At 37.3% G+C, this 27,134-nt stretch overlaps 1 protein-coding gene across 2 annotated transcripts; it reads left to right on the top strand.

Moving 5' to 3' along the window:
* Positions 1–546: 546 nt before the first annotated feature.
* smap2 (small ArfGAP2) lies at positions 547–25,550 on the top strand. 2 transcript variants are annotated; one of them, XM_084130685.1, is made up of 10 exons: positions 547–1,169; positions 15,466–15,599; positions 15,706–15,791; positions 15,892–15,970; positions 16,070–16,129; positions 18,011–18,086; positions 18,165–18,286; positions 18,400–18,571; positions 18,679–18,968; positions 22,137–25,550. In XM_084130685.1, exons 1-10 carry the CDS (start codon positions 1,067–1,069, stop codon positions 22,260–22,262), a joined length of 1,248 nt encoding a protein of 415 aa, XP_083986811.1. In that variant the 5' UTR covers positions 547–1,066; the 3' UTR covers positions 22,263–25,550. The 2 variants fall into 2 exon arrangements, with proteins under 2 accessions (XP_083986811.1, XP_083986812.1); XM_084130686.1 differs by lacking the exon at positions 547–1,169 and adding an exon at positions 2,948–3,225.
* Positions 25,551–27,134: the final 1,584 nt, after the last annotated feature.

Genomic DNA, 27,134 nt, shown 5'->3' with positions numbered 1-27,134 from the left:
GTTTGATTTTGAAATTGGTGGGGACGGGGACATCAATATAAATATATTTTAAATTTTGATCGAAATTATTGCTAAGGATATATCAGTGTCACTGGATATTGGTAGGGACACGTCCCTAGCGTCCCTACTAAATTCTACGCCCCTGGTTATGTGATAGACATAGGCCTACGTTTTGGCCGACAATTGTAATTGCCATGTGGAAACTTCCCTTGGTATGAAAAATACTAACTGAGAACACATTTCAATCTTTTGGCTAAAATATAGGCCTACCTTTATCATAGTCGATTATTGCCTGCGTGTAGCCCATCGGGTGGTTTTAGTGCTCACAGCTAGGCTGTAACTTACTAAACTAATTTGATATTTCCAACTAGGTGTTTAAAACCAATACAAAACCACTGCTAGGGAAATCACAAGGGAATGTAGTTTTGATTCAAAACTTTATAGTTACAAAGATACAGTCCTTAAAACATCTTGCTGCCTGTGTGACAACGAACATGAATGGATGTTGCTCAATCGCGGTGTTGCCTCTCCCCGCAGGGGGGCGCCATTTCACACTTTCATGAAATTACACAAAGGGGTTGTAATTCACATCTCTGAACGGCGAACATCACGACCGCAATATTGTCCCTCAGATGCTGGATTTAGTCTATATCGTTTAGATAGTGAATGTTTTAAACAGCACGTCTGTCGACCACCAGCAGACACAACAGAGGCAGAGCGGTGACTCATGAGATGAGTAATACTGAAGTGTAACGTTGACTGTTAGCGCGTGAACGTGCTCGATGTGTCTCTGATATTGCGGGTGGAAAGTTGGGTGTCAAGGACCAGCGAATGTACAGAGGGGAATATGGTGTTTTTATATGATCCGTGGTTCACAGCTTTTTCCTCTTCCTGGTAAGATTAGCGGAAGCCAGCAGTACTGTAGTGTTTTCTCTCTCTTCATCTGCAGCAGCCTGTCAACGATCCGCTTCCCGGTGTTTCATTAACGGACAAACATCTGAACATCTTCTCAGCGGCTTTGGACTATCACAGAGAAGGTCGATCAGCGAGATACTGATTTCTGAAGATGACGGGTAAATCAGTCAAAGACATTGACCGCTATCAGGCTGTTCTCACATCTCTTCTCGCGTCAGAGGAAAACAAGTTTTGCGCTGATTGTCACGCGAAAGGTAAGGGTCATATTTCATATTGAACAGTTCTTACCACGGTTTCCTATTTCTGCAGTTAGAAATTGAGTATATTGGATGTTCAGTGTTTGTGTATGAGTGTTTTGGATTAGGCCCTGTGTGTTTTACATCAGTTTGGTTGGTGTGTGTTGTTGTCCGATTCGTTCTGAATCATTCTTTTGAATCGGATCTGTTTGATGAATCGGTTGAACCGGTCTGAGTTGCGCGTGACTCAATTGTATTTATCAACAACAACAAGCAACGATTTCTTTGAGCTTTTAATTGAAACATTCTTTTCTATAATTAACTATTCTAAAATAACTTTTCTTGTCACCCTAGGTGTACAGTAAGGCAAATGCAAAGTAAATGTAGGTTCTTGTAGACTTGATTGGCTGCAACAGACTGAATTGGGATGCAAATTACACCTTTTAACAAAACTTAAGTGAAAATCATAACCAAGAATGTCTTTGTGGCCTTATGTTTTAAAGTGTAATAAGGACCACGTGATGTCCAGACATAAAATAACTGATGAATCATTTTAAAACTAGTTATTTGAAATTAATTGTTTAAAAGAACTGATTTGCGCCAATGAATCGAACTTCCTTAGCCATCCTTTAACAACAAAGCAGATCTATCATTTGCCCCAGACAGCAACATAGTGTCGGCCCAGATGCGGCCCACATCTGGTATGCGTTGAATCCACATATACCAGATGTGGCCCTGATCTGGGCCGACACTGTTGCTGTCCTCTCATTTTGTCAACTACTGGGCTTTTATTTGGGAAGTTGGGAAGGGAAGTTCATTTGGACAGACCCTCAATCCCTTGATTTTGTCTGAGGGAGTAAACTAGTCTATATGTACACTTCAGGCAGATCCATAGATAGACCACAATGCAACATGATTGTGACGTCACAACAGCAACTCCCATAGCAGATTCCAAGTGGTCAAGGGCTTAGGGTGTTCCATTTAAACATATTGCAAGGGTTCCGCCAGTAGTGGGCACTCGTGACGTGCAACATAGCCTAAGCGACAACGTATCTGCGTGAACGAGACAGAGGGAAGTTAGCAAGGGAAAAAAAAGTGGACTTACAAGCCAAAGTGTTCATGAAAAGGAAGTTGTGATAGTCTTCTCTTCCCTATTGTGACATACTGTATCCGAGTGAAACAGCTTCTCGAACAAAAAATAAATAAATTAGGGCGGGGCTTGATTTTATCCATCGGGAATTGATTGGATGGTTGTGGTTTGCTCTTGCTGTGATCTAATGTGAGTGACAGGTTGTTCTGTCTTCAGATGATGTTGCAAATGAGAGGGGAAGTTATTTTGATTAAAGATTAGGAGGGCACATGAGTTAAAAAAAAATAATCATGTGCACAGATTATAAATACTGCAATATTCCATACTAATTGTATGGAACTTTGTATGTTTATTTTTTTTTTTGTTATTATTATTTTTATTGATTTGGTCATGGGATAAAGAGTTCAAATAACAATGATAATGACATTTTGTTTTTCAATTTGAGATGGTACTGAAGATACCTTTGCTATTGTGGTTAAATTTCACATGAACTTGTGTTACACACATTGCGCAAATGACAGTACGCACACAAACACTGGGCAAATTGTGCTGCGTCTGTGATTCTGCTTGTCAAACCCTTTATGTTGGCTGACTTCCCTGTTTGACCTCCAGCCCATAAGGGACACTGCCCTTCTCCTTATTCTTAGAGGCCGACTGCTATTGGTCGGAGTCGGACGTAATCTGTTCCCGGCCCTCTCTGTCTCTTGTACTGAGCTTGAGGACACTCAAAACTTCTTGTGTTCTCTCTCAAACATATTCTAGTTGCCCTATCTGAATGCTTCTCTTCTTGTTTTGAATGTGTCAGTTGGTTGTGTAACATACGTTTGTTCCCTTTTTCATAATATCTATTGCACAAATACATGATGCAAGAGAAGAAGCTTGTGTTTTGGAAAAGGGAATGAACCCACAAGCAGTGAAAATCAGAGCGGGGAAATCCTTACAGACAATCAAGACAAGACCTAAACTTATTTGCAGAACAATAAGGTAAACTAGCTCTCACTGCTGGTAAAGCAAGGCTAACAGGTTAGATTATTCATATGATGAGCCGTTTCCACATAAATGTGTGCTTTGCTCTCACTGAAAACAACAACAACAACAACAAACTGTGTTTTGTGTTGAAACTGTGGGAGAAGTTGTGTTTTAATGGGCAACCGGTATCTGATTTGACACATTGTGTGCAAGTAAGATAAATCTACTTTTTCTACTATTTTTCTACTAAATCTACTATAAATCTACCTTTGTTAGTCATTACAAAGGGTTACAGTATTTATGAACTTATTACTGCATTTCTGTAGCACTTTATCACCTTAGTGATACTAGTGTGTGAAAACAAAGGGCTGGTGGCTCAAAGATCTAATTCACAACTTGTGCTAAAGCGTTTTACAGTATGTGTGGAAATAACACTAGCCTATTTCTCTTTACAGGCTAGAACACAGCTTCCACTATAGCATGCGAGATTGTTTGCTTTCTGGCTGTTTGTGCATTATAGAGAAGAGTGTTCTTATTGTTAAAGAGCGTCATGTGATAGACAGGTTATTGTGTATCGGTAATGCCCTGACATGTGTTTTGAACCCAGGATCCAACAGGATCTAATCTGCCAGTGACAGATGAATTGAGAAACTTTACTGACTCTAAATAGTTCTTATTGGGCATGACAGTGTTGTTTGCATTCCTTTCTTTTATTTAAATGCATTTTTGGTCCATGACAATTGGGTTATTTAGCTATGTGTGACAAACATTGCAAGTCATTGTATCACTTGGAGTATTATACAAGAGCGAGATGAGCATCTCTCAGTGAAACTGCACCTTGTAATCTAGCCTATAGTTCCTAATGATTTGTGCGAGAACTGTTCCACACGCACCACCAGTCAAAAGTTTGGAAAATGAATAGGTCTTGTTGCAAACTTTGAGTCAACATTGTGACCATTAACATTTCATTATATGGTGAAATTAATATGTCAATAAAGACATTTAATATACTGTTGTTCAGTTTTATTAAAGACATTTAATATATTGTTGTTCAGTTCAGTTGTTTATTTCAGTTCAGTAAGTGTTCAGTAAGTGTACTTAAAGCGACAGTTCACCCAAAAATGAAAATTGAAAATTCTGTCATTAATTACTCATTAATTACTCATCATGTCGTTCCAAACCCATAAGACTTTCATTCATCTTCGTAACACAAATAAAGATATTTTTGATGAAATCTGAGAGCTTTCTGTTTAGTGGTCGACCGATATATCGCCAAGGCCGATATATCGGCCGATATTTGGCATTTTTGAAATATCGGCATCGGTTTTTCTGATTGGCCGATGTGTTGAAAGCGGGACTTTTATTTTGACGGCGCTCCGGACTTTTATTTTGACGGGCGGCGCTGAAGAGAACGGCAACGGCAGCTCCTCAGATGATGTCAGATCAAACAGCGCTCACTCACATTCTCCGTCTTCATTAATTTACGATCTCTGTCAGTCATATCTAATACTTTGTTAGACAGAACTGGTAAACAAAGTAAGTAAATGGTAACTTATGCGAAGTAAGTAAAGTAAAGCGTTTGCTTTTATATTATTTGTAACAGAAAAGGCAAACAATCAGGCTAAAATACTTTCTCATTTGCCCTCAACATTCAGCAAATGCGCATCTACGTCATTTAAACAAATCTCCGAATATCTAATAAACATTTAATTTCACAAACCTTGCAGATTTAATTGAATCCAACTGTGATATCTTGTGAAGTGTGCATTACTGTCTGCGAGTGACGGTCGGTCTGTGCGAAGTGAGTGAATGCGAACAGAAGATCAGCTTCACAGGAGACGCGATCGAAAAACTTTAAATCCTTCATTTTAAAATATGCTGATATATAACCAGTTGCCAACTGTGTCATATTCATATCGTTTTCACTGTGCTGTATGTAAAATTACCGTTACCTTGTCTTTATTTGAAAAAATATGATTACCAGCACGAAATTACCAGATTACTGAGTGCCCCGTTTACATACTTTTTATTCACATATTCATATATTTCTAAACAATTACTTTGTGAAAAATACTGTAATAGGATTGCAAATTTAAGAAGTTGCCATCTAAAGTATAAAAGCATGTTTATTTTAAACATTTGTTTTATAATTTATTTGTAATTCATTAAATATTGATTAAAATAAATATATATAAAAATATCGGCTTTATATCGGCCATCGGCCACCCTGCTCTCCAAGATATCGGCATCGGCCATCAAAAAACCAATATCGGTCGACCACTATTTCTGTTCCTCCATTGACAGTCAGACAGGAAAAAGTTTACTAAATCAATTGAGTGCAGTCAACTTATAAGGCTTTTCAGTGCACTTTCAGTGAGGTAAAAGTTGTTGGAAATGTAATTTTGTAATTTCTAGCAAGTTACAGCTCTTATTTGGCTTTTGTTGAGTGATCATTTTGGCTCCAGGTTGAATGTGTTTGCTAAATGCATTGATCAGACTTTAGACATAGACAACTGTAAGCACATACAGAAATAGGCCCAGATATTGTGCTGTTGTGATAGGAAGCCACAAATACTCATCTAGAAACAATTGTAGCAAAGAATAGATTTCCTTTGATGGTTTCCTTTAAGCATGTCACCTTAGCAACTTTGCAAGATGGTAACTACCTGTTTCTTCCTGTTTTGGCTGAAGCTCACTTTCAGTAGTCTGTGATTTAGTATTGAGCTGCAATCATGCGAGTAATACAAGGAGCTATAATAATCTCTGGAGTTCAACTGGTGCTTGTCTTTTAACAATCCATTCATTAAGCTGCTGGAACTGTGCATGCCGCATTAAAGGGTTATTTATTATCTTTATGTCTGTCGTTGCTCATAATGCTCACACTTTTTATTTTTTGTCTATTAGTTGCAGGTTGATTGTATGTGAGGGACAGGTTGTGTTGGAAATGGATATCAGAGAACGGAATTGGTTTTACATGTGACCTTTTCTCCCAGAACACCTTGGTATATGAGGCTCATTTGCATTCCCTTGTTCTGCGGTTGTCATGGAGATATCACCGTGGAGGCTGAGGTTGGAGTGGATTGAGGATGTGATGCGGGAGGACACGATGACTGTCCCTTATAGACCTTCTCGGCCTCCCACCGAGGAGCCAATGTACTTCTGTTCCAACCCAGGCTCTTGGAAAATCGTGTGAGTGGCGGCATTTCTACAAAATATTACGTTGCTTCTTGCAGGTTTTGTGACACTTTCAAAGTGTAATGTCGCTAAAAATGCGTTCATTATAACACGCGTTGCTTGTTGTACATATTGTGGCAGTTCGGAAAATAAGTGTCCGGTGAGCGGTGCTAGAAGGTTAATGCTCTATCGCATTTGACAATAACGTACCACTAGAGCTGCGCGATTATGGATAAATTGAGGATATAGGTATAGTCTGTGTGAATGAAAAAGGGTGAATATTGGTTGTAATGATGTCTAAAGAGTGTAATTAACAAAATCATAGAAATAAAAACAAAGACACAAGTTGAATATATTTACAAAGACCCTTCTGTGTAGGTTCTGATGATTTTTAATAGGTTGTATCAAATACTGTCTGAGCTGTACATGGTCTTGTGCTGGAAGCATCTCTCTCTCTTTATAATCGTTGTTTGTTTTACCCAGTAGTTATTTCTAGAACATTTAGCCTAGTTAAGGAATGAATGAAAGGATTTTATTCACATGGCTGCCACATGATGCGCTTCACTCAATTTAGATGCTTTTTCATAATGATGTTCACTCTTGGGCAAAAAAAATGGACCAAGCCAAAAAATGGCTTAACACTTAGCTTTTAATTGTCTTAACCACAAAATATTGGTCAGGAAATTAGCAAAAGTTAAGCAAGTGCACTACTTAGCCTAAGCCATTGCTGTCTCAGAAAAAGATCAAAGACAGAATTATTGTTTTGGCTGAATATGGGAGTCGTGTGTGGAGTGATGAATCACAATGAAACATGAGTTGCATGGTAATGCTCCAGAGGGGTGTCTTTGAAATATAATAATACATGCATCTCTACCACAGTGAAGCATGAGGATGAAGAGGATCATTGTGTGGGGAGCCTTTTTAGCTGCTGGTATTGGTGAGATACTTCACTGTAAAAGGACATGTAATGCTTTGGAGTGGAGGAGAATACTGCAGAATGGCTTGCTTCCCACAAATGAAAGACAATTTGACCCCTATAGTGAATATTTGGTCTCACATTAAGCTCAAATTTTAATTTTATCAACTGTCCATTGAGTGGAACAAAACTGACTCTTCTTTCTGTAAAAAGCAGCTGTCTGCAAGACCCACACGGCTTAAACATTTAAAGAAAACTAAGGGGAAGGCTATTCCATACTAAGTTATCTACAGTATTTCTGCAATTCTTTCTAATTTCCTGACCAACAACATCTCATTTTTAATTGCCATTCAAATCGGATATTTGATTCAGAATTTTATTTGTGAGCATTTGGTTATTTGGTACAAAGGCAAACTGAAATTAAGATATAGACTACTTTAGAGTGAATTAGAAACAAAACTAGGCCATTTTGGTTCACATTTTTTTTCAAGGCCCTGACCTATGTGGGTACTACTTTGGCACCGCAGCAAAACGGCTGTCTTACAGCATGTGAATTAAAACTCGATTTTAAAGGCTACTAAAGATCATTGCTGTTTGCAGACATCAAAACAGAGCTACAACCATCCCGGTCCTCCTGGTGTCCTGTCGGCTTTGGAGATTAGCATGAAAGTCAAACTGTGGTCCTAATACCGCTCACAGACACGTGATAATGGCGTGACACTGAGAGTTCATGTCTGCATAATTAAATACAAGGCCTGTCTTTATGAATTTCAATCCTGAATAAACCAAAAAGTCCATCTGCTTTGAGGGGTGCCAGAGTCATTTCATGTCCTCTGGATATTTTGGGGTGAGAGAAGCCCTGTAGCTTCCAGAAAAAACCTGGTAACCTGGCAGGCCAACAATCCTTCATCCTATTTGGAGAAGCCGACGCTTCGTCCGAAATCGAACACTTCCCACAATATTGTATGCAGAGAACAGTACTCCAACAGAGTATCCGAATACATATTCGAAAAACACCAGGCAAAAAGATGACCTACTGCTTCCGGCCAGATTCTGAAGTGTGCGTTCAATGGACACTTTACTATCCCATGAGGCCACAGGAGAGGATTAATGCATGGCAGTGAAGAAACGCAACTGATAGGTCATGTGACAGTAATATCATGGGCCATGGCTGATGTAGTACATCAGAATTTCATTCATTCATACTATATAGAACATACTTTTTTAATGGTCTTTTAATAGTATGTGATTTCCCCCACAATGCTTTTCTCCGCAGTGAGAAAAACTTTTTTGAGCAGTGTAGCCAAGCGATGTCTGCCCTAACCCTAACCCTAACCCTAACCCATTGAGAATGGGCAACAAGTTTCTATCTGGATACTTTAGATCGGTCGTAGGCCCTGTGTCTCAGCTGGTTGCCCGTTGATGGCAACATTGCCTTAAGACATGTTATATGTTGATCCATGTGGCATCATGAGCAGGTTTTTCTGTATGTTTGGATACTGTTAAGAAAGGAATTTGAAATCAGGTCTCTACTGAACAAAAATGTTGCACTTTTTCAGTTTCTATGTACTTAAAGAGTGTGTGCGCATCTGTGTTTGTGTGTGTGTGGCCGTGTTTGTTCAGCACACATCATATCACAGCAGGTCCAACCAAAGTCCATGTTTCTCTTCTGAGTTGGTCTTTCTTGTTGTTTGATTCAGGTACACTCTCAGCTCTCTTTTGGCAGACTAGAATGCTGTCTGTCAGAGGAACACATTGTAGATCACAGCGTGTTAATGTAACTTTAACAGCAACATTACGACAGCTTTGCAGCCCTGTAAATTTCCACAGAGACGGTAAACAAGGCTCCCCGTCAAGCTGGAGGGAAAGCTGTTCACTCTTTTATATAGCCTAGATCAACAGTTGCCTGGAGTGTGTTAAACAAATGCAGGGCTTTTCTCTACCCAGGCATGACAACTCCTCACCTTTCGGCGAAATTCGCCGTTTTAAAACCTAAAAGGGTCACCTACGTGATTTGTGCAGATCCGATGAGAAAATATTTATTGGGGGGGGGGGGGGGGGTCGAGGTCGAGGCCAGCATTTATCCCCTATAAAGTTACCATAAACTTCGCAGCTTTAAAAAACAATCATCATTCATAATGCCGAAACCTGACAGCCAATCCGAGTCAGAGTAACGTTAGGGCAGAAATGTTTTCAAAGTCTTTTACACCGCGAGTCTGACGACTGGACACACTACCGAACAAAGAACCGCACGTCGGAAAGCAAGCCTGAGGCGAGTTAGCTTACAATGTTAACGGTCCTGTCAGATACAGACAGTGATGGTCATTATTTTTAATTTTGACATAGAAGTGGGCGAGATAATATCGCGAGCGGGCGCGGGCGCCGTGAGCGCTGAGCGAGCAGGAACAGTGCAGTGTTATTCATTGCGCGGCTCGCGAGCCTCGTGTGGCTCGCCAAGCTTTAATTTGTGGCTCGCATGGCGATAAATAATACGGTGATATGATGCATTCACTAGAGATATTTAATAAAAACATTAATAACAAGTAGGGCTTTAACATAACCCGTTAAAAACTCAAAGTGTCAGCTCTATTACAAATAATTTCGATCGGATTGAAAGGGGTGGTTTATCGAGAAAACGTGAAAAAACTTGATCGATTGAAAACCGAAACTGAAAGGACGACGTTTGACGCGCTGAACGAGCTGTTCTCCTGATGAATAAAGTGTCATATAAATGAGTATCCTTTCATTCTATAATTCTCCTTTCACTCAGCATCTGTGAAGTGAAGCAGGACAACGGCCCACCAGTCCTTGTTTCAGATTATCATACAGACGACTGGTTTGGGGCATTTTTAATGCGTGATAAATAGTAGTAGTAAATAGTTTTTTTTCTCTGACACCCGATGAAACACGTAGATCAGCGGCCCATTGGTTCTTTTCTTGAATGACACTGGGCTAGCCCAATCAAATCTTTAATGTGAAGTATAGAAATATACTCTTTCAAGTATAGAAATTAGTACAAAACTAATTATGAAAGTTTCCTTTATTTTTCAGTGCATTTGTTTTACAATATATGGCTATTACTATCATGAGATTAATATTATAACTATTATTGTAGTAGTAATGTAGACAGACACTGTAACTAAAAGAGTTTTGAATTTTTCTTTGTTTAATTTGCACCAGATTGATGAATTTAACATTAAAAAGCACAAAATTTTCTTATGGGGGAGCATGCCCCCCAACCCCCCTAGAGTGGCAGAGGTCCACTCATCACAGTGATCCAAAAATCCTGTGAGGAACATTGGTAGCCTAATACTATGCCAATGCAGCGCACATGGTTTTTGTTTGTTTGTCTGTGGGGATTCATCACTGTGGGGTATAGTTAAATTCTATTAATAAATGAGAATTTTGTACTTATTTCAGCTGTTCGTGTTAACTCTCACGCGTTCCTACTCACTCATATGCCGCATCCTTCTCACCTTTTTTACCCCTGACCTGTTTTCATGCCTGTCTACCAGTAGCTCAGATTTTTTCTGCCTACCCACAATGCCCCAGCACAATATTATACATTTTCACTACACATTTGTACACACTAACTTTAAAAAGTTTCATGGGTTCAGTACATAAAGAAATGAATACTTTTATTCAGCAAGGATGCATTAAATTGATCAGAAGTGACTTTCACATTGTTGCAAAAAAAGTTTTCATTAGTAATGTATAAATAATATTATTATTTGCAATACATGTATAAAATTGTTATTAAACACATAAATATATAATATTTATATTTAAATGCATTTATATAGTATATAATTGATATAGTATTTATCCCATAAATAAATAGTATAAAATGGTTTTATATTTATAAATATATAAAAGTATGAATGTATATGTATTTATAATATATTTTTATATTTTCACTCATTAACAGTATATTATTATATTCATAAATGTATACAAGTATAAATAATGTTATTATATATATTTATAATATTAATTATATTATTGTATTTTCAGAAAATATATGGTGATACAATTTATGTTAGCCAGTTATAATTTGTTGAATAAAACTTTGTTGAGAAAAATACAATGTTGTTACGATGCACGATATATCGGCCACCATATCAGTATTGACCGGTATATACTAATTTTTAATGTTATCGTTATTGACACAATAAGAAAATTTGGCCAATAATAATGGTTTATTTATAATAATAATGGTTTATGCACGCTGTTCGCCATGATGGTTTGGAATCGCTTGAAATAAGATTGGAATCATCCTGAAAAGGAAAATACAGTTGAGTGCAACGTGTAGCGCAAGTGTGTCAAATCGTTATCAACCAAAATTTTCATATCGGTGCATACTTAGTTGTTACGGTGGTCAGTGCGAGTAAATATTGAGCTGTGTTGCTCAATTCCTCTTGACTGTTATCTACCAAAAAAAAAAAGGTTTTATTTGCAAAGCATAAAACAACATGTATGTGATCAACAACAACACAGCAATGGCCTGATACGGCAAGTGATGTTTCTGTCAACTGGCCCAAAACTCTCTTTTATATATATATATATATATATATATATATATATATATATATATATATATATATATATATATATATATATATATATATATATATATATATATATATAATTTTTTTTTTTTTTTTTTTTACGCAGTTGATAAGGGTGTCAATGGGATGTTTTTCCCTTGTTTCATTATCTACCTGGTCAAAAACCATAAGCCTAATCATAATAATAACACATCCTATTCAAGGTATCATGTCCGTAGCATAAACAGTGCAGGAGTCACCCACCGGGTTCAAATGCCTAAGTATGAGCATGGTGATTTTTGGCTTAGCAAGTAGGCTACCACTAATAAACAGGTGGCTTGGCAATGGCATGTGTCCTTTCTCCGGCTCTTACTGTTGCTTCTCTCGAATAGGTTAATAAGTGTGAACAGCATGTGTGAATCTCTCCGCCCTGTTCTGCATCTCTTTTGTGAGTCCACATGACTGTTTATTACAGCCTCACATGTTCTCCATCCCACACGCAAACACCCTCTCTCTCCCTGTTCCTGAGCTGACGTCCTCCAGTAATACCTCGCAAGCTGATTACCCCTTAGCCATGCGGAAACAGAGAGAGAGAGAGGAGGGATATTTGTAGGTGGGGGATGAATAGGTAATCTAAAGAGGCCTGCGGCACAGAAGAGCTCATGAAAATTGTGTTTTATACAGCTGCAGCGAATCAACGTGCATCCCGTTGGGAATATCCCTTTCCTCTGGCACAGGGCCATCTCACATTAGAGTCCATGCCAGATCTCAGATGTGAGTGTGACCGTGTGCACAGTGCAGACGTGAACCGAAGCCCCGGTGCTCCATTAAGGGCCAAATCAACACATTTATAGCCGAATAAGTATTAGATCTCAGATTTCATGATTGAATTTTGGCTTTCTGCATTTAGATGGTCTTGTCTAGCCTGTCCATTGATTCCCAGAATACAGTATGGTCTACTTTCGCCCACTTACACAGGAAAAGACCGTCTGACCGGCATTTAAAGCACCCGACCACAGTTCATTTGTTTTATGTGCTTTTGAGGGGTGAGTGAATCAGAAATTGCTCAGATAATAATAGCACAATTAAAAAATATATATATAAAATATATATATGGCTCAACTAGAATCCAGATGTATTAAGTACTAATTATTTCACAAATTTTACATCTTAAAATGTAAAATACAGTAAAATATACAGTTATGTTGTGTGAATACGTTTACTTGGTACTAATGTTCTTTTGAGTGAATCATAACCATACAGCATGACCAGTGTAGTCTGACTCCTGAATGAATGACTCTAATGAGTCGATTCTTTTGAGTGAATCGAGCTCATATCGCTTATGACTACATAGTGTAACATAGTTATGACAACATGCACATAACTATGACAATGTGTAGATAAAAAAACACAATGTATTTTATTAGTAGTATTTTACAAATATTCATGGATAAAGTATGTTACCAAAGTGTATAATGTTATGTGTATATTATTATATCAATGTTGAAAATTGGAAATTAAATGGCATTTTTTTTCATATAGGCTATTTATTATTAAAAGTATTAAACAAAAAAATAATGGATTTGAATGAAATGAATTCGTTAAATTCTTTTATGATTCTCTTTCCAACTTGCTAAGTTTTTCAAACAAAACTCCAGATCCAATGCAAGGCAACTTTGTCAGATCCAGTTATTATTAATTCCTCACAAGCCTCACCATCATCTGATTGGAACTTGTTATTTTCAAAAGTGCTTTTCAGTTTTGTGTGCAGTATGCATCAGCGACCGGCCTGTGGGCGTGCCATCTGATGCTTAAGGTTAGACTGTCAAATTGATGTCAAATTAGATCCACTCTGATGAATATAACCACAGCAGGTGCGCTTTGTAAACAGCAGGTATGACCGTCCCAGAATGCCGTGCACTTGTTCCAGAGAATCCTAAGCAATTAAGAGGAAATGTTGCCACAACAATCCTCTGTGACATCACATCAGGAGAGCAACCAGAGCAATAACGTAATGTGGTGCTGCCACCTACTGGCCAAAACTGGCATTGCTTCAAAAGAGCAGAAAAGCTCAGTGCTTCGGCATTGTCTTTGAAGCTTGCTCGTGTCTCAGCAGAGTACGGTTACATAATGTGTTTGAAGTAGGAAAAGGGAAAAATGGTGATAACTACACATATGCACCTTCAGGCATGGTTCTTTGTTGCAGGTAGTGTGGGCTTTATCATGACTGAGCGCCTGTGTGTGTGATTTAAGAGTACAGATGCTGCAGGGGCTGGTGGGTGTGTGTTATCAGCGTTGTGCCAGCGAGTCCACATGACTGGCCAAGCTGGATTAGTGATTGTAGTGTGTGAAGCTTGTTATTTTCTTTACTAATGCCAAGCAAGAGAATGTAAATATCACTCCTCAGCAGGCGCCCTCTCTATCTCTCGCTGCCTTCTGTCTTTCTGGCCATTCTCTCCTTCACTGACTCATTAAATTGCTTCAGGGAGGGTTGGGCTGAATTCTGATTTTAAGAATTGGCTCCATTTCAGTTCATGAGATGGAATTTGAATTGAACTGTCCACACTCCACAGGAAGTTGAATTTGAATGACAGGAAGAGGAATTTGCTGCATTTTAAAGCATAATGAAATCTGTAATTGTATAACTTTATAAAAATGAATATTAGCTTCACAATTCCAATCCATTTCTACAATAATAATTGATTATGTTCATACAAATATGATTATAGTTATTCAATAAATATATTCACAAAAGTTTGGGGTTGATAAGATTTTTGAAAGTGTTTGTGCTCTCCCCATTAAGGCTGCATTTATTTGATCAAAAAAATGTAATGTATCTAATCTATATTATCACAATTATAAAATTCTATTTTAACATATTTTCAAATGTGATGAATTTTCAGCATCATTACTCCAGTCTTCAGTGTCACATGTTCCTTCAGAAATCATTCTGATATGCTTGATTTGCTGCTCAAGGAACTTTTCTCTTATTATTATTATTATTATTAGTAGTAGTAGTAGTAGTAGTAGTAGTAGTAGTATATCAATGTTGAAAGCAGTTGTGCGTCTTAATATTTTTGTGGAAACTAATACATTTTTTCAGGATTTTTTTTTATATTTGATGAATAGAAGTTCATCTATTAGATTTGAAAGAATTAAATAAGACTTGTATAACGTTTTTTTTTTTTTACGTTTAAATGTCTTTACTGTCATTTTTGGTCAATTTAATGCGCTCTTTCTGAATAAAAGTATAAATTTCTTTCCAAAAAAAAAAAGCTTACTGTTAAATAATATATAATATTTTGAATAAATTAGAGCATTCTGGGAAATTAATTGCTCTTCCACCATGGTCGATAAAATGAAGCTTCATTTTTTTATATATATAAAATTAAATATATATAATAAATACTGAAATAATAATTATTAATACTGTAATTAATAGTGAATAATTAATACTGAAATGGCAACATATATTTAATTTAATATATATGTTGCCATTTCCAAATTAATTATTAATATAATTAAATATTCTTAGAAATATAAAAGGTAGATAAAACTGTGGTCCTAATTAAATATCTAATTTCTCTAATGTCTTCATTTTTATTTTTTGCCCATCAGGTCCCAGATGGGCATCCTGGAATCTTGGAATCTTCATTTGTATCCGCTGTGCGGGAATCCATCGGAATCTTGGCGTGCACATATCACGAGTTAAATCTGTAAACCTGGACCAGTGGACTCATGAGCAGATACAGGTAAGCTTTTTGGATCAAGGTCTCCAGTAGAAAGGGCATTGTTTCTGATTTGATCATGATCTGTATGATATAGATGTGTTTGTGCATATGTTTTGTATGTGCTCAGTCTGTTCAGGAGATGGGGAACACCAAAGCTCGGCGACTATACGAGGCCTTTTTACCAGAGTGCTTCCAGCGCCCAGAGACAGACCAGTATCCTTTAGCACGTATGAATGTGTGTGCAAAACTGTGCATGTATGTTTAAGATTATTCTCCCCTCATGTTAAAAGTTTCCTTAAGCACCGCGATACAGAGCTGCTGAGATTTTTATCCGTGACAAATATGATAAGAAGAAATATATGGATAAATGCATTGACATCCAGTCCTTTAGGGTAAGTCCAAAGATTTTGTTATTATAAAATTCAAATTTTAGTTTTATTGTTAGTTAGATTTTTGTAAAAGAATAAAGTTAATTTCCTTTCCATTTTCAGAAAGAAAAGAGTGAGACGGTAACGAAAGAGGCTCCTGTTGTTTTTGAAAAGATGAAGCTGGTGGGTTTCTGAATTTGTGCAATTGAGCTATTCTGTTTAAAACGGTGGTTCTCAACCTTTTTTACTTGAATACTCCCCGATATTGGGTCTGGTAGAGATATATATATACTACCGTTCAAAAGTTTGGGGTCAGTAAGATTTTTAATGTTTTTAAAAGAAGTATCTTCTGCTCACCAAGGCTGCATTTATTTGATAAAAAAAACAATTAAAAAAAACAGTAATATTGTGAAATATTATGACAATTTAAAATGACTGTTTTCTATTTTAATATATTTTAAACTGTAATTTATTCCTGTGATCAAAGATGAATTTTCAGCATCATTACTCCAGTCTTCAGTGTCACATGATCCTTCAGAAATCATTCTAATATGATGATTTGATGCTCAAGAAACATTAATTATTATTATCAATGTTGAAAACAGTTGTGTATACATTTTTTTTTCAAAATTCTTTGATGAATAGAAAGTTCAAAACAACAGCATTTATTTAAAATAGAATATTTTCTAACATTATAAATTTCTTTACTGTAACTTTTGATCAGTTTAACTCATCCTTGATGAATAAAAGTATTGATTTATTTTATTTCTTTCCCCAAAAAATAAAAATAAAATTCTTACTGACCCCAAACTTTTGAACGGTAGTGTTTAATGTTACAAAAGCTTTAGATTTCAGATAAATGCTGTTCTTTTGAACTTTCTATTCATCATAGCATCATGAAATAAAAATGTAAATAACTGTTTTCAACATTGATATTAATCTATATATATATAATTACATACATGATATATAACTGCTATAGTTATGACAAAGTTGGTTTTCAAAAAAAATAATTAATGGAAACAGGAAGTATTGATAAATTAAGTTAAAACTGTGATTGAGTGATTTCAGAAGTTTCAAGAACTGTATGTTCCTCAATTAAAACAATAGTTTTTCAGTTATTGATGATACTCATCTTCAGGTTTCCTTGGAAGTTTCCTGAGGCTCAGTAGTGGGTCCTGGCCCTCTGGTTGAGAACCACTAGTTTATAGACCTAAACCCAGTAGAGAGATAGCTTTTTTAAACCATGCATTCCCTCAGGAATTTCTAATGGTTTTTAAAATAGCAATCGTTGTGATTTTACGAGGAAAATTGGGTCTGTGGTTAATATTACTTGAAGAGACTCTACATCTTGTTCTAACCTTATATTGAACACCCGTGCTCAAAAACTGAAAACATTGACAAAACATTTTCATTATAATGAGGACATTAGAAATTCCTGATGGTGCCTTCTGGGTTGACATAAATTGATGGACAGTTAAACAACTTTGTTATAGGGGATCTATTATGGTCTTTTCCATAGTTTGAATTTTGTTTTTTGGGTTTACTAGAATTGGTTTTCATGCTTGATTATTCAAAAAACACAATATTTTTGACATTTTATTGCAGCATCTTGCTTCCCAGTCTTTCAGTAACACAGTCTCTATGAAGCCCCTTCTTCCAAAAAGCACAGTGTGCTCTGATTGGTCAGCTGGATCAGTGTGTTGTGATTGGTACTTTGAGCGTGTTTCTGAAATGCCCCTTACCATAACTGCAAGTTTCAACACACCACCATCGCAACTCAACCAGACCTCGCTCCTTTTTTGTCCAATACCTTGGGCGTGAATTATTTAACTATATTATTTGTATATTCCCAAAAGAAAACTCAAGACTGCAATCGAGGTGTTTCAACAGCGTTTGTGCTTTGTAACTTTGCAGACCTTGTTCGTGTTCAACCAGCAACAATACATACTAAATAAAGTTGAAAATGTAAAAAAGCATAAAAGCATAATTTAAATCCCTTTAAAATAACACAATGGTTTTATCATTAATGCACGAGTAAGACTATGTTTGTTTGTCTTGCAGAAAAAAGATGAGCCTCAGCAATTCAAAAACACTCCAAAGAAGCAGTCACAGTCTGTTAATGACTTACTAGGGCTAGGTAACATGCTAAAATACACATTATACATATCAGTACAACCACAATATAGACTTTTGATGTTGAAACTCTCTTTTCTAGATGCCCTAGCTCCTCAAGCTCCCGTGTCCAATGGCAAACAGAGCACTGAAATTAGTCCCGCCCTTGACCTCTTCACCTCTCTGCCTGCTGCCGTCAGCAGCTCAAACTCCGCCAGGAGCACGGTAAAGATGTTCACTGAGTTTTCACTTCAGTCCTAACTTTGTTTTACTATCTTTAATACGTCTTTAGAGGGCAAACCAAATAGTTGAAGTGTTTTTTTTTTTTTTCACTGTAGCCTAACTCAGGGTCCATGCCCACTGGACGGGTAGCAGCGTCAGTGCCCGAAAACCTCAGCCTGTTCCTGGACCCCCCCACCAGAAGCGAGGACAGCGGAAAGAAGATGTCAAAGGACTCAATCTTGTCCCTGTACAGCAGTACAGCGCCACAAACAAACATGGCCGCTCACGGTGAGATTAGTTTCAGGATGAAGGCAAATTGGAAATGACTTGCTCAAAATATGGCTCTTTTCTGTTGCTTTGTACTGTTTATGCATGTTTATTTGTTTCTGTTTTAGCTGGCATGTACATGGGAGCAACACAGATGGGCTATGTCCCTGCTGCAGGCTATGGCCAATACCAGGCCCTCGCTGCCCAGCAGGGCATGATGGGGCCTATGATGGCTCCACAGATGAACATAGTGGGACAGGCAGGTGTCATGCCGCAGACCGGAGTGCCAGCTGCTCCTCCGTACATGGCAGGGGTGCAGGGGGGCGTAATAGGAATGCAGAATGGGATGATGGGAAGCATGGCAGCAGTTCCTCAACAGGCATATGGAGCCCAACAGATGCAGTGGAACATCAGCCAGGTAACAAGTGCTGGAATCACCATTACCATGCTGACTTGAAACTGAGCAAATAGTTTAGGCTTTTTCACACCGATAGCCCACATCATTTTAGGCACATTCAATTCAAATCCATTTTTGAGTTTGCTTTGGGTTTGATACTTCAAGAACACACAATAAAGGGATAGTGAACCAAAAAAATAGTCTGCCATAATTTACTCACCCTGATGATGTTCCAAACCTGTATGGCTTGCTTTCTTCTGTGGAACACAAAAGAATATATTTTTAAGAATGTACTGATTGTTTTTTCCATTCAGATATCATGATTAGACTGGAGCTTTCATGCTTAAAAAAAACTGCTGAAGCACAAAAAAAAAAAAAAAAAAAAAATCTAAACGACTCATGTGCTATATTTTAACCCTTCATATTTCAAATGATACATTTTGGTTTGTTTCTCACACACAACTGATAATATTCACTGATAATGTTCTTCCAGTGATAATGTTCCTCATTCAAAGCAGTGGTAACTGCAGGGACCGGATCACTGAGTTGAACTTGCAAACCGGATCAATCACATTTGTGAATGAATCATTGAGAGCAATTTTGTGAAGCAGATCAAAGATTGATTGAAAAGATCTGACTCAAAAGAACGATTTATTCACAAATCGGATATAGCAACACTGCCTTTTTAAAAATAAATGAATACTTTTATTCAGCAAGGATGCCTTAAAGAGATCAAACGTGACAGTAAAGACATTTATAATGTTACAAAAGATTTCTATTTAAAATGAATGTTTTTTTTTTTTTACTTTCTATTCATCAAAGAATTCTGAATAAAATGTATAATGTATTATCAACAGTAATAATAATAATAAATGTTTCTTGAGCAGCGAATTAGCATATTAGAATGATTTCTGAAGGATCATGACTTGTGACACTGAAGACTGGAGTAATGATGCTGAAAATTCTAATCTTTAACATCACAGGAATAAATTACATTTTAAAATATATATTTAAATAGAAAAACAGTTATTTTAAATTGTGATGATATTTCACAATATTACTGTACTCAAATCAAATAAATGCAGATTTGGTGAGCATAAGAGATTTCTTGTAAAAACATTTATAAAATCTTGCTGTCCCCATTCCCCAAACTTTCAGGGTTCCCACACATTCTGGAAAACTTTGAAAACCTGGAATATTTATGACAGACTACTGCAAACTAACAGACCTGCCACTTGTTCTATTACATTTTATTGGTTTCTTTGTTGTTCATTGACATTTGACTTTGACTTTAACTAATATTTGAATTTTTAAATGTTCCAATATTTTTTATTATGATAAACAGTGGTAACAAGAAACATTTATCATAATGTATAATTAAGAGCTCATATTAAAAAGTGATATTATACAGTCCCTCCAGTTTTTCGCGATTCCGCGATCGCTGAATACATGCAAAATCAACAAAATGTCGCATTTTTTTGCAATCCTGCATAATTCATAATTTAACCGCAAAATAATCACAAAAATGAAAAAGACCTCACAAAACATTAAATTATAATTACCCAATTGAAATATCTCTAGTTTAATTAAAGTTTCAATGCATTTTTACGTGGATACAGATGTTGCGGGAAAAGGAGGAACTCTGAAATTCAGGAATTTACTGAAGCCTATAATGTAAAATGCATTTTGCAGCTGCACAGCTAGCACAGTGGGTGTCTGGCTCACTCATTGGCTGTGCTGCGAGCAACTGCACATCCAATGGCGCGGGCGCCTCTGACGTGTGCGCCAATGAGCTAGCATCACACTAGGGCGCGGCCTTAGCCTATATTATTATTTTACTTTCTATGATATTAGTCCCCAAAAACGCCATTTTAGCAGGTTTAACGACTGAAGTGACAACTTGCCAGGTTACTATAGTGCGGCCGGCTACGCAATACTCGTTCCCTAGTCTCAGGGAACTGAGGTTACGATAGTAACCAAGTAGTTCCCTTTCGAACTGTCACTTCGTATTGTGTAGCTATACGCAATGGGGACGCCATGCAAAACGCTGCACTACTGTATAAGTAACTGGTTGCCTACTGCAGCTCAGGACCCATCAACTCAGGATTTACACACAGTTCTACAAATTACTACACCTGCCGTTAATATTTACATAGGTCAGGTAGAAAAATTGCCCATAGGTTGTTTTAAAAGTTAATTTGATGAGAATTTGATTAGTCAAAAATAAACAAGCTTTATGCATTTTGTTTGTGATTTGTGTCATGTATGACTATTGTGCATCTTACATAATACTATTATGGTAAATGTGATGTCCTAATTATAAAATATAAAAATCGCAAATTTTTTCACAAATTTCTGGAAATTACCACCACAAAATCAGTCATTCTGATCGCAAAAATCATACAAAAAAATCATGAAATCCTGGAGGGACTGATTATAGTTAAGTCATGGACATAAACTGTACATCTTTTAAAGGGGTCCTACTATGCCCTTTTACAAAGTCTTGATTTTGTTTTTGGGGCTTGAATCTTCAAAAACACATTATTTTTCACATATTTTACATCATTACAGCTCCCCCTCCCCAGCCTGTCCCCGACGTGTTGTTTAGTCCCGGTTTTGATGAAGCCCCTCCTTCCAAAATATAAAATGCTGTGATTGGCAGCACTTAGTGCGTCTTAGCGATCTTTTTTACGCACAAACAGCAACATTACACACTAACTAAAGTTTATTATATTATATATTGATATAGTAAAACTGAAAATGTCCTGGAAAATGATTGCTGAAAAAGAGTGGGAACCCTGAACCTTTAAACAGCAGTGTTCTTCTATCATGAATGTGCCAAAGAGATCTAGGGTGGATGTCAAGATTTTCATTAATGACTTAAATTTCATCTATTCCTCACACAAAGTTGCCGTGTGGCTTCTGAAGATGCACATGTCTTGTATACACTACATTTATGATACTTTTTTGCAGTGTTTTTGAAGCATGAAAGCTTTAGTCCCCATTAATTGCAACTGTATTGACAAAAATAACCAGTATAAAGTTTCTCCTTTTGTCTTCCACTGAAAAAAAAAAAGCCCACAGGTTTGGAACGACATGAGGGAGAACAAATGAAATCAACAAATGTAAGTGTCATCGTTACTTTCTTTTAATTGCCTGTAATAACCGTTTCTGCTGTCTCTCTCACAGATGACTCAACACATGGCAGGAGTGAATTTCTACAGTGCCAATAACGTGATGGGATACGGTCAGTCCATGGGCGGGGCGGCTGCTCCCGGTTCAAATCAAATGCTTGGGTCACACGTGTGGAAGTGATGACACCATAAAGAGAGAGAGTGGGACAGTGTGTCTGAATTGGGTGGGCTGGGTTGGCGCCACGACTGAATGACAGAAGAAGGGGAACAGATTGTAGGAGCAAACACGTTGGGGAGTCGATACGATGATCGCAATCGAAGCAAATTCTCTACCTCCCTCATTCTCAGAGCCAGATTTTCATGCTTGCCTTCAAACAATCACATACTCAGAGAGAGAATAGAGGTTTCCTTCACAAGGTTTGGTGCGTACGCTCCTCTCAGAATGTTACACGATTCACAGCTTTGATGTTCCTAAATTATGTTTTTGCTACATCCGCTTGAGGATTTGATTTTCTATTGTCTCTTTTATTGGCCACTGTGATTTTGCCAAGTAAGACATGTTCCTGGATCAACATATTTTCTTGATCCTGGAACAACATTCCTGTCTGAAAATTTAGGGTGTGTTCACACTTGTAGTTCTCTGAACGTTCTCTTGGTTCCTTTGAAACAATAGAAAACAATACATTTAGTCCTGGTTCGCTTAGTTCACTGGTCATTTTTAACACAGAAACCTAAAGATACAAAACAACAAAAAAACGGCTTTTACGGCGTATATTATGCAAAAAGAATTTGTCCAACTTCCAAAACAATGCTATGTGCTGGGCTAAATGCATACGTATGTACACATGATGGTATATGATGAAGCTGACAACTCGTGAAGAGCTTATAAAATGTGTAAAGGAGTCAAAACAGTGGCAGGAATCCCTCCCTGACACACACAACAAACTGTGATGGGCAACATTGCAACTAAAATGAGAAAATACAGGTATGCTTGAGCATTCTGTCCTTTTTAGGGTCTTGTGACATCATGTCCTGTTTTTGGTTCGTTTGCATGTCTTTGGTTCGCGTTCATATTTCAGTTGAACTGCACCAGATTTTATGTTTGGAAGCTGAAAACATTGGGCTCGGTCCGCTTCTTTCGTGCGCACCAGGGTTCGGATTCTAGCCTTCACACTTATTCAAATGAACCGCACTAACAGAGCAATCACACCAGTGTGTGAAACATGCCAAGTGTGAACACACTTACACATCCTAATCCTAGGCTATTCCTACCACTAATCTTAACCCTACCCATAACTAATCCCTAAAATCAGAGGGAAATTATAGGTGAATAACATTGATGTAGAAGCACCTAACCCTGGTTGCAAGATTAAACTTGACATAAACTATAAACTTGTCCCACAAATCTGATTGGTTGATTGGAATGTTGCTCCAGGATTAACAAAGATGTTGATCCAGGAACATGTTGTACTTGGTGAAATCACGTTCACCATATGTTATCAGTGTTAAGTTGCAGTCATATTTACCATTGTTCTGCAGATTTTTGCAGGCATAATCCAGTCAGTTCAATAGGAATTCAATTGATCTGGGACTTTGTGAGGGCAAACGTTTTCCCCATGCAGATTTCACAACAGATTCCAGTTGGACGTGTGAATATGCCACGTTTACCAACAGAAACCTGCATTGGACCATTTTTGCTCGTGAAAATTGGCAAAAATTTAGTTAATGTGACCTCTCGTTTAGTTTCAATTTAAGTTTAGTCGCCATTTTTGTTTGTAAGGGTCTTAGACTTTACTACTGAGGAAAATGTCTGTTTTATGTCTCTGCTATCAGGTTCTGCAAACCTACGAATGATACTCTTGTATTGTCGTCTTTCTAACGCACAGGGTACAGTTAAGCCACTTTGACTTTGCTTTCTGTCTCGCTCGCTCTCAACTCAGGAGAAAAAAAAAGGCTTGGGAGGATGAAAGGGTTCTCACATCCATCTCATAGCAGGACATTTACATTCAGCCAAAGATTTATTCATGCTCAGTAGTCTGCACAGATATTAGGAATGACAAGTTCTAGATGGATCCATGCTGCTGTGCATCGTTTCAGAGCATTGCGGTTTGACCTCAAGAGTTTAATTGCGCCATTGATTGTATTGTACACTGCTTTTTTTCCCTCATTACTGAGTGCAGGGTCACCGCTGTCTGAGAGAACAACATTTTGGGACACTCAGGCTGCAGTTTGGACCGAGACCAAATGAATGTTTCACTCTGACTGCTGCCCGAAGAGCAGAATTTGCCATGACCACTGTGTGAAGTTCATTCAGAGCAGTCAGCTTGGGGTTTTATTGACTGCTCACTGTTTGTTTGAACCTTACATCTACTTTTAAAGTAACCAATGTGATGAGGTTCACTCTTGATAACTAGGACCCCTTTAAAACAACGACTTCCTTGGTGAACAAACAACCTAAGCTGGTTTGCTGGTTTCATACAGGTTTTGGCCACTTGGCAGGTGGTCAGGCTGGGAGACCAACAAGACCATCTTAAACAAGCTAGAACACCTTGAACGAGACCAGAGAACCATCTTAAGCTGGTTTAAGGTGTTTTGTTTTATTTCATTTTTTTGTTCAGGGTTAAGCAGTTGTACATGTATTAAACACATCTGTGCTTTTGTGTTTATTTTCAGATTATGTTTTTATCTTTCATAGCCATAGAGACTGAAAATGTTCTGCCTAGGAAATGGATTTTTTTTTTTCTCAGTATTAGATTTCTAAAGGAGTTCATTGCGTTAGACTTCTCTGCATTTGAAAATATTTGGTTTTTCGTTGTAGCCCTGAATGTAAAGAATTGTTTGCTAATATTATTACTTGCGCTTTGAATACCTTGGTGAGTATGTGGTCTGAAATGACAATGTCATTGTGGTTTTGCACATCACTGCTCTCTATTGGCCAATCAGTGATGTACAGTAGTGTTTTCATCACTTAATTTGTTGCTGAATGATTTCTTTTTTTACTGTGCAAACACATTTAATTTTAATCTGCATTGAATTTTTTAGGTTTTGTATGTCCGTTTGCTTTATTCTGATTAAATGGGACCATTATTTTCTCACAATTAGGCACGTGTGAACCTGTAAATACCATGTTTGTGATTTGAGACTTATAACCCTCTATGTAAGGTCCAAGGTTTTATCTTTAATTTAAAACTATTGTTATAATAGCACTTTACAGTAGAAGCTTGTATGCATGACTTGTTCATTGAGAAAGTTTGATTAGACAACATTTAATTCCACATGTGACAGCCTCGCATGCATGCTAGACATTCCAAAATGGCAATCATTGGATGTTCAAACTGACGTCAAATCAGTGGGATGAAAAATGTTGCTGCTGATTTGATTCATCTCACCAGGTGGATCTGCTTTTAAACTTGCACTTGAATGTATCTGTCCGGTTTGTTTGTTACATTTTTTTTTTTTTTTTTTTTTTCAGTAGCTAACAAGCATTGTTCAATACTGAAGCCACTTTTTCAAAACTCTTCATACAGTCTGCATTACCAACATGAATCTTGGCCAAACAGTTCATCTCCAAAACCCACTCAGACCAACAAAAATGTGATTTGGCTCAGTAGCCGGCTGCATAAAATGCTTAAACTAGTCTGACAAGCGAGTTATCTATCTATATATATTTTTTTTATAAGACGGGTCATAACTGTTACATAAAAGCGTAGATTGGTCTAATTTGAATGCGAAAAATGATTATTCCCTGGCAAACTTGTTTCTGTGGAAGCTTGTTTTGCAATTGCTTAATTGCGAGTTTAGACCCTATATCTCACAATACTGACATTTACTAAGAATTGCGAGTTTTATAACTCACAAATGCGAGTAACTTGCTATTCTGATTTCCCCCAGAATTGTAAGGTATAAACTCAGAATTGCAATATGAATTGTGAGGTATAAAAAAAAAGGTGACTGTGACTTTTTATCTCACAATTTTGTCTTTTTTTCCTCAGAAATGTGAGTTTATATCTCACAATTCTGAGAAAACTGACTTTTTTCCTCGCAATTTTGATCCAGCAAGCAAAAGCCGTCATTTCACCGCCTACGTTAACTATAGAGCCCAGCTATGTGTAACCCACTTCTAGCCAAAATAACCTTGAATTTGGTTACATGTAGTTTTTGCCAAAATAACTTGCGAGATGTATGATATTCCATCATGTAAGCAAAGTAAACAGTGATTACAAGGTGTTTGGTTTCATTTCTTCACTCATTTCATTTCTTTATCTAATGATAGTCTATTCTTGGTCTATGGTTTAGACATCTATTACATTTTCACTGACAGCCCAAATTTTGCCTTGTTTTAGCCTAGACGTCTAGGCTGTGTTTGGATGGCTATTAGACGTCTTTTAAACGCAAAATTGCTTGCTGGGAACTTTGTTTCTCGAAATTTCAACTGTATAACCCGCAATTCTAATCCTCTCCTTCAGAATTGTGATTTGTATTTCTTGGCGGAAACAAGCTTCCATACAAATTGCCAGTCAGACTTAAGGCAGTCTCTTAACATAGTGGCTTTTATGCAACTGCCATAGGTCAAATAAAGAAGTGGTAGTGCTCTATGTAAAGCAATATGGGTCCTGTTTTAAAATTTTGATCTACAGTAATACTTAGGCAAATGATTAATCCGTAGAGAAGCAATCATTCTGTAATCTGTAGAGGTCTAATACAAAATGCAACTGCTACATATACAGTGCACATTTCATAGCACACTTAAAATAAATGCTTTTTGTGCTAGCAGTAAATGTCAAAACCACTATTGCTGTTTTCTCAGTAGGCCTATGCATAAATGATTTTCCTTGATGGAAAATGGAGGGCTTGTTTCCACTCACGCTTGCAGTCTCGAGGAAGAGAAGACGAGTGGCTTTATGACCCCGACAGCTGTGTAATGGTTTTCATCGCCCCCTTTGGTGAAACGGTGCTAAAACATCATCTGCCCACATTACGTTGTGGAGGTCTTGAACATTCTTCCTGCGAACTCTCACACGTGAGGTGATGACGTCGTTGTAAGTGTTTGTTA

This window comes from Abramis brama (assembly GCF_963993115.1).
Source record: "Abramis brama genome assembly, chromosome: 12".
Lineage (NCBI taxonomy): Eukaryota > Metazoa > Chordata > Actinopteri > Cypriniformes > Leuciscidae > Abramis > Abramis brama.
Note: the sequence above shows the minus strand (reverse complement) of the source record. Positions and strands in the feature narration are given on the sequence as shown.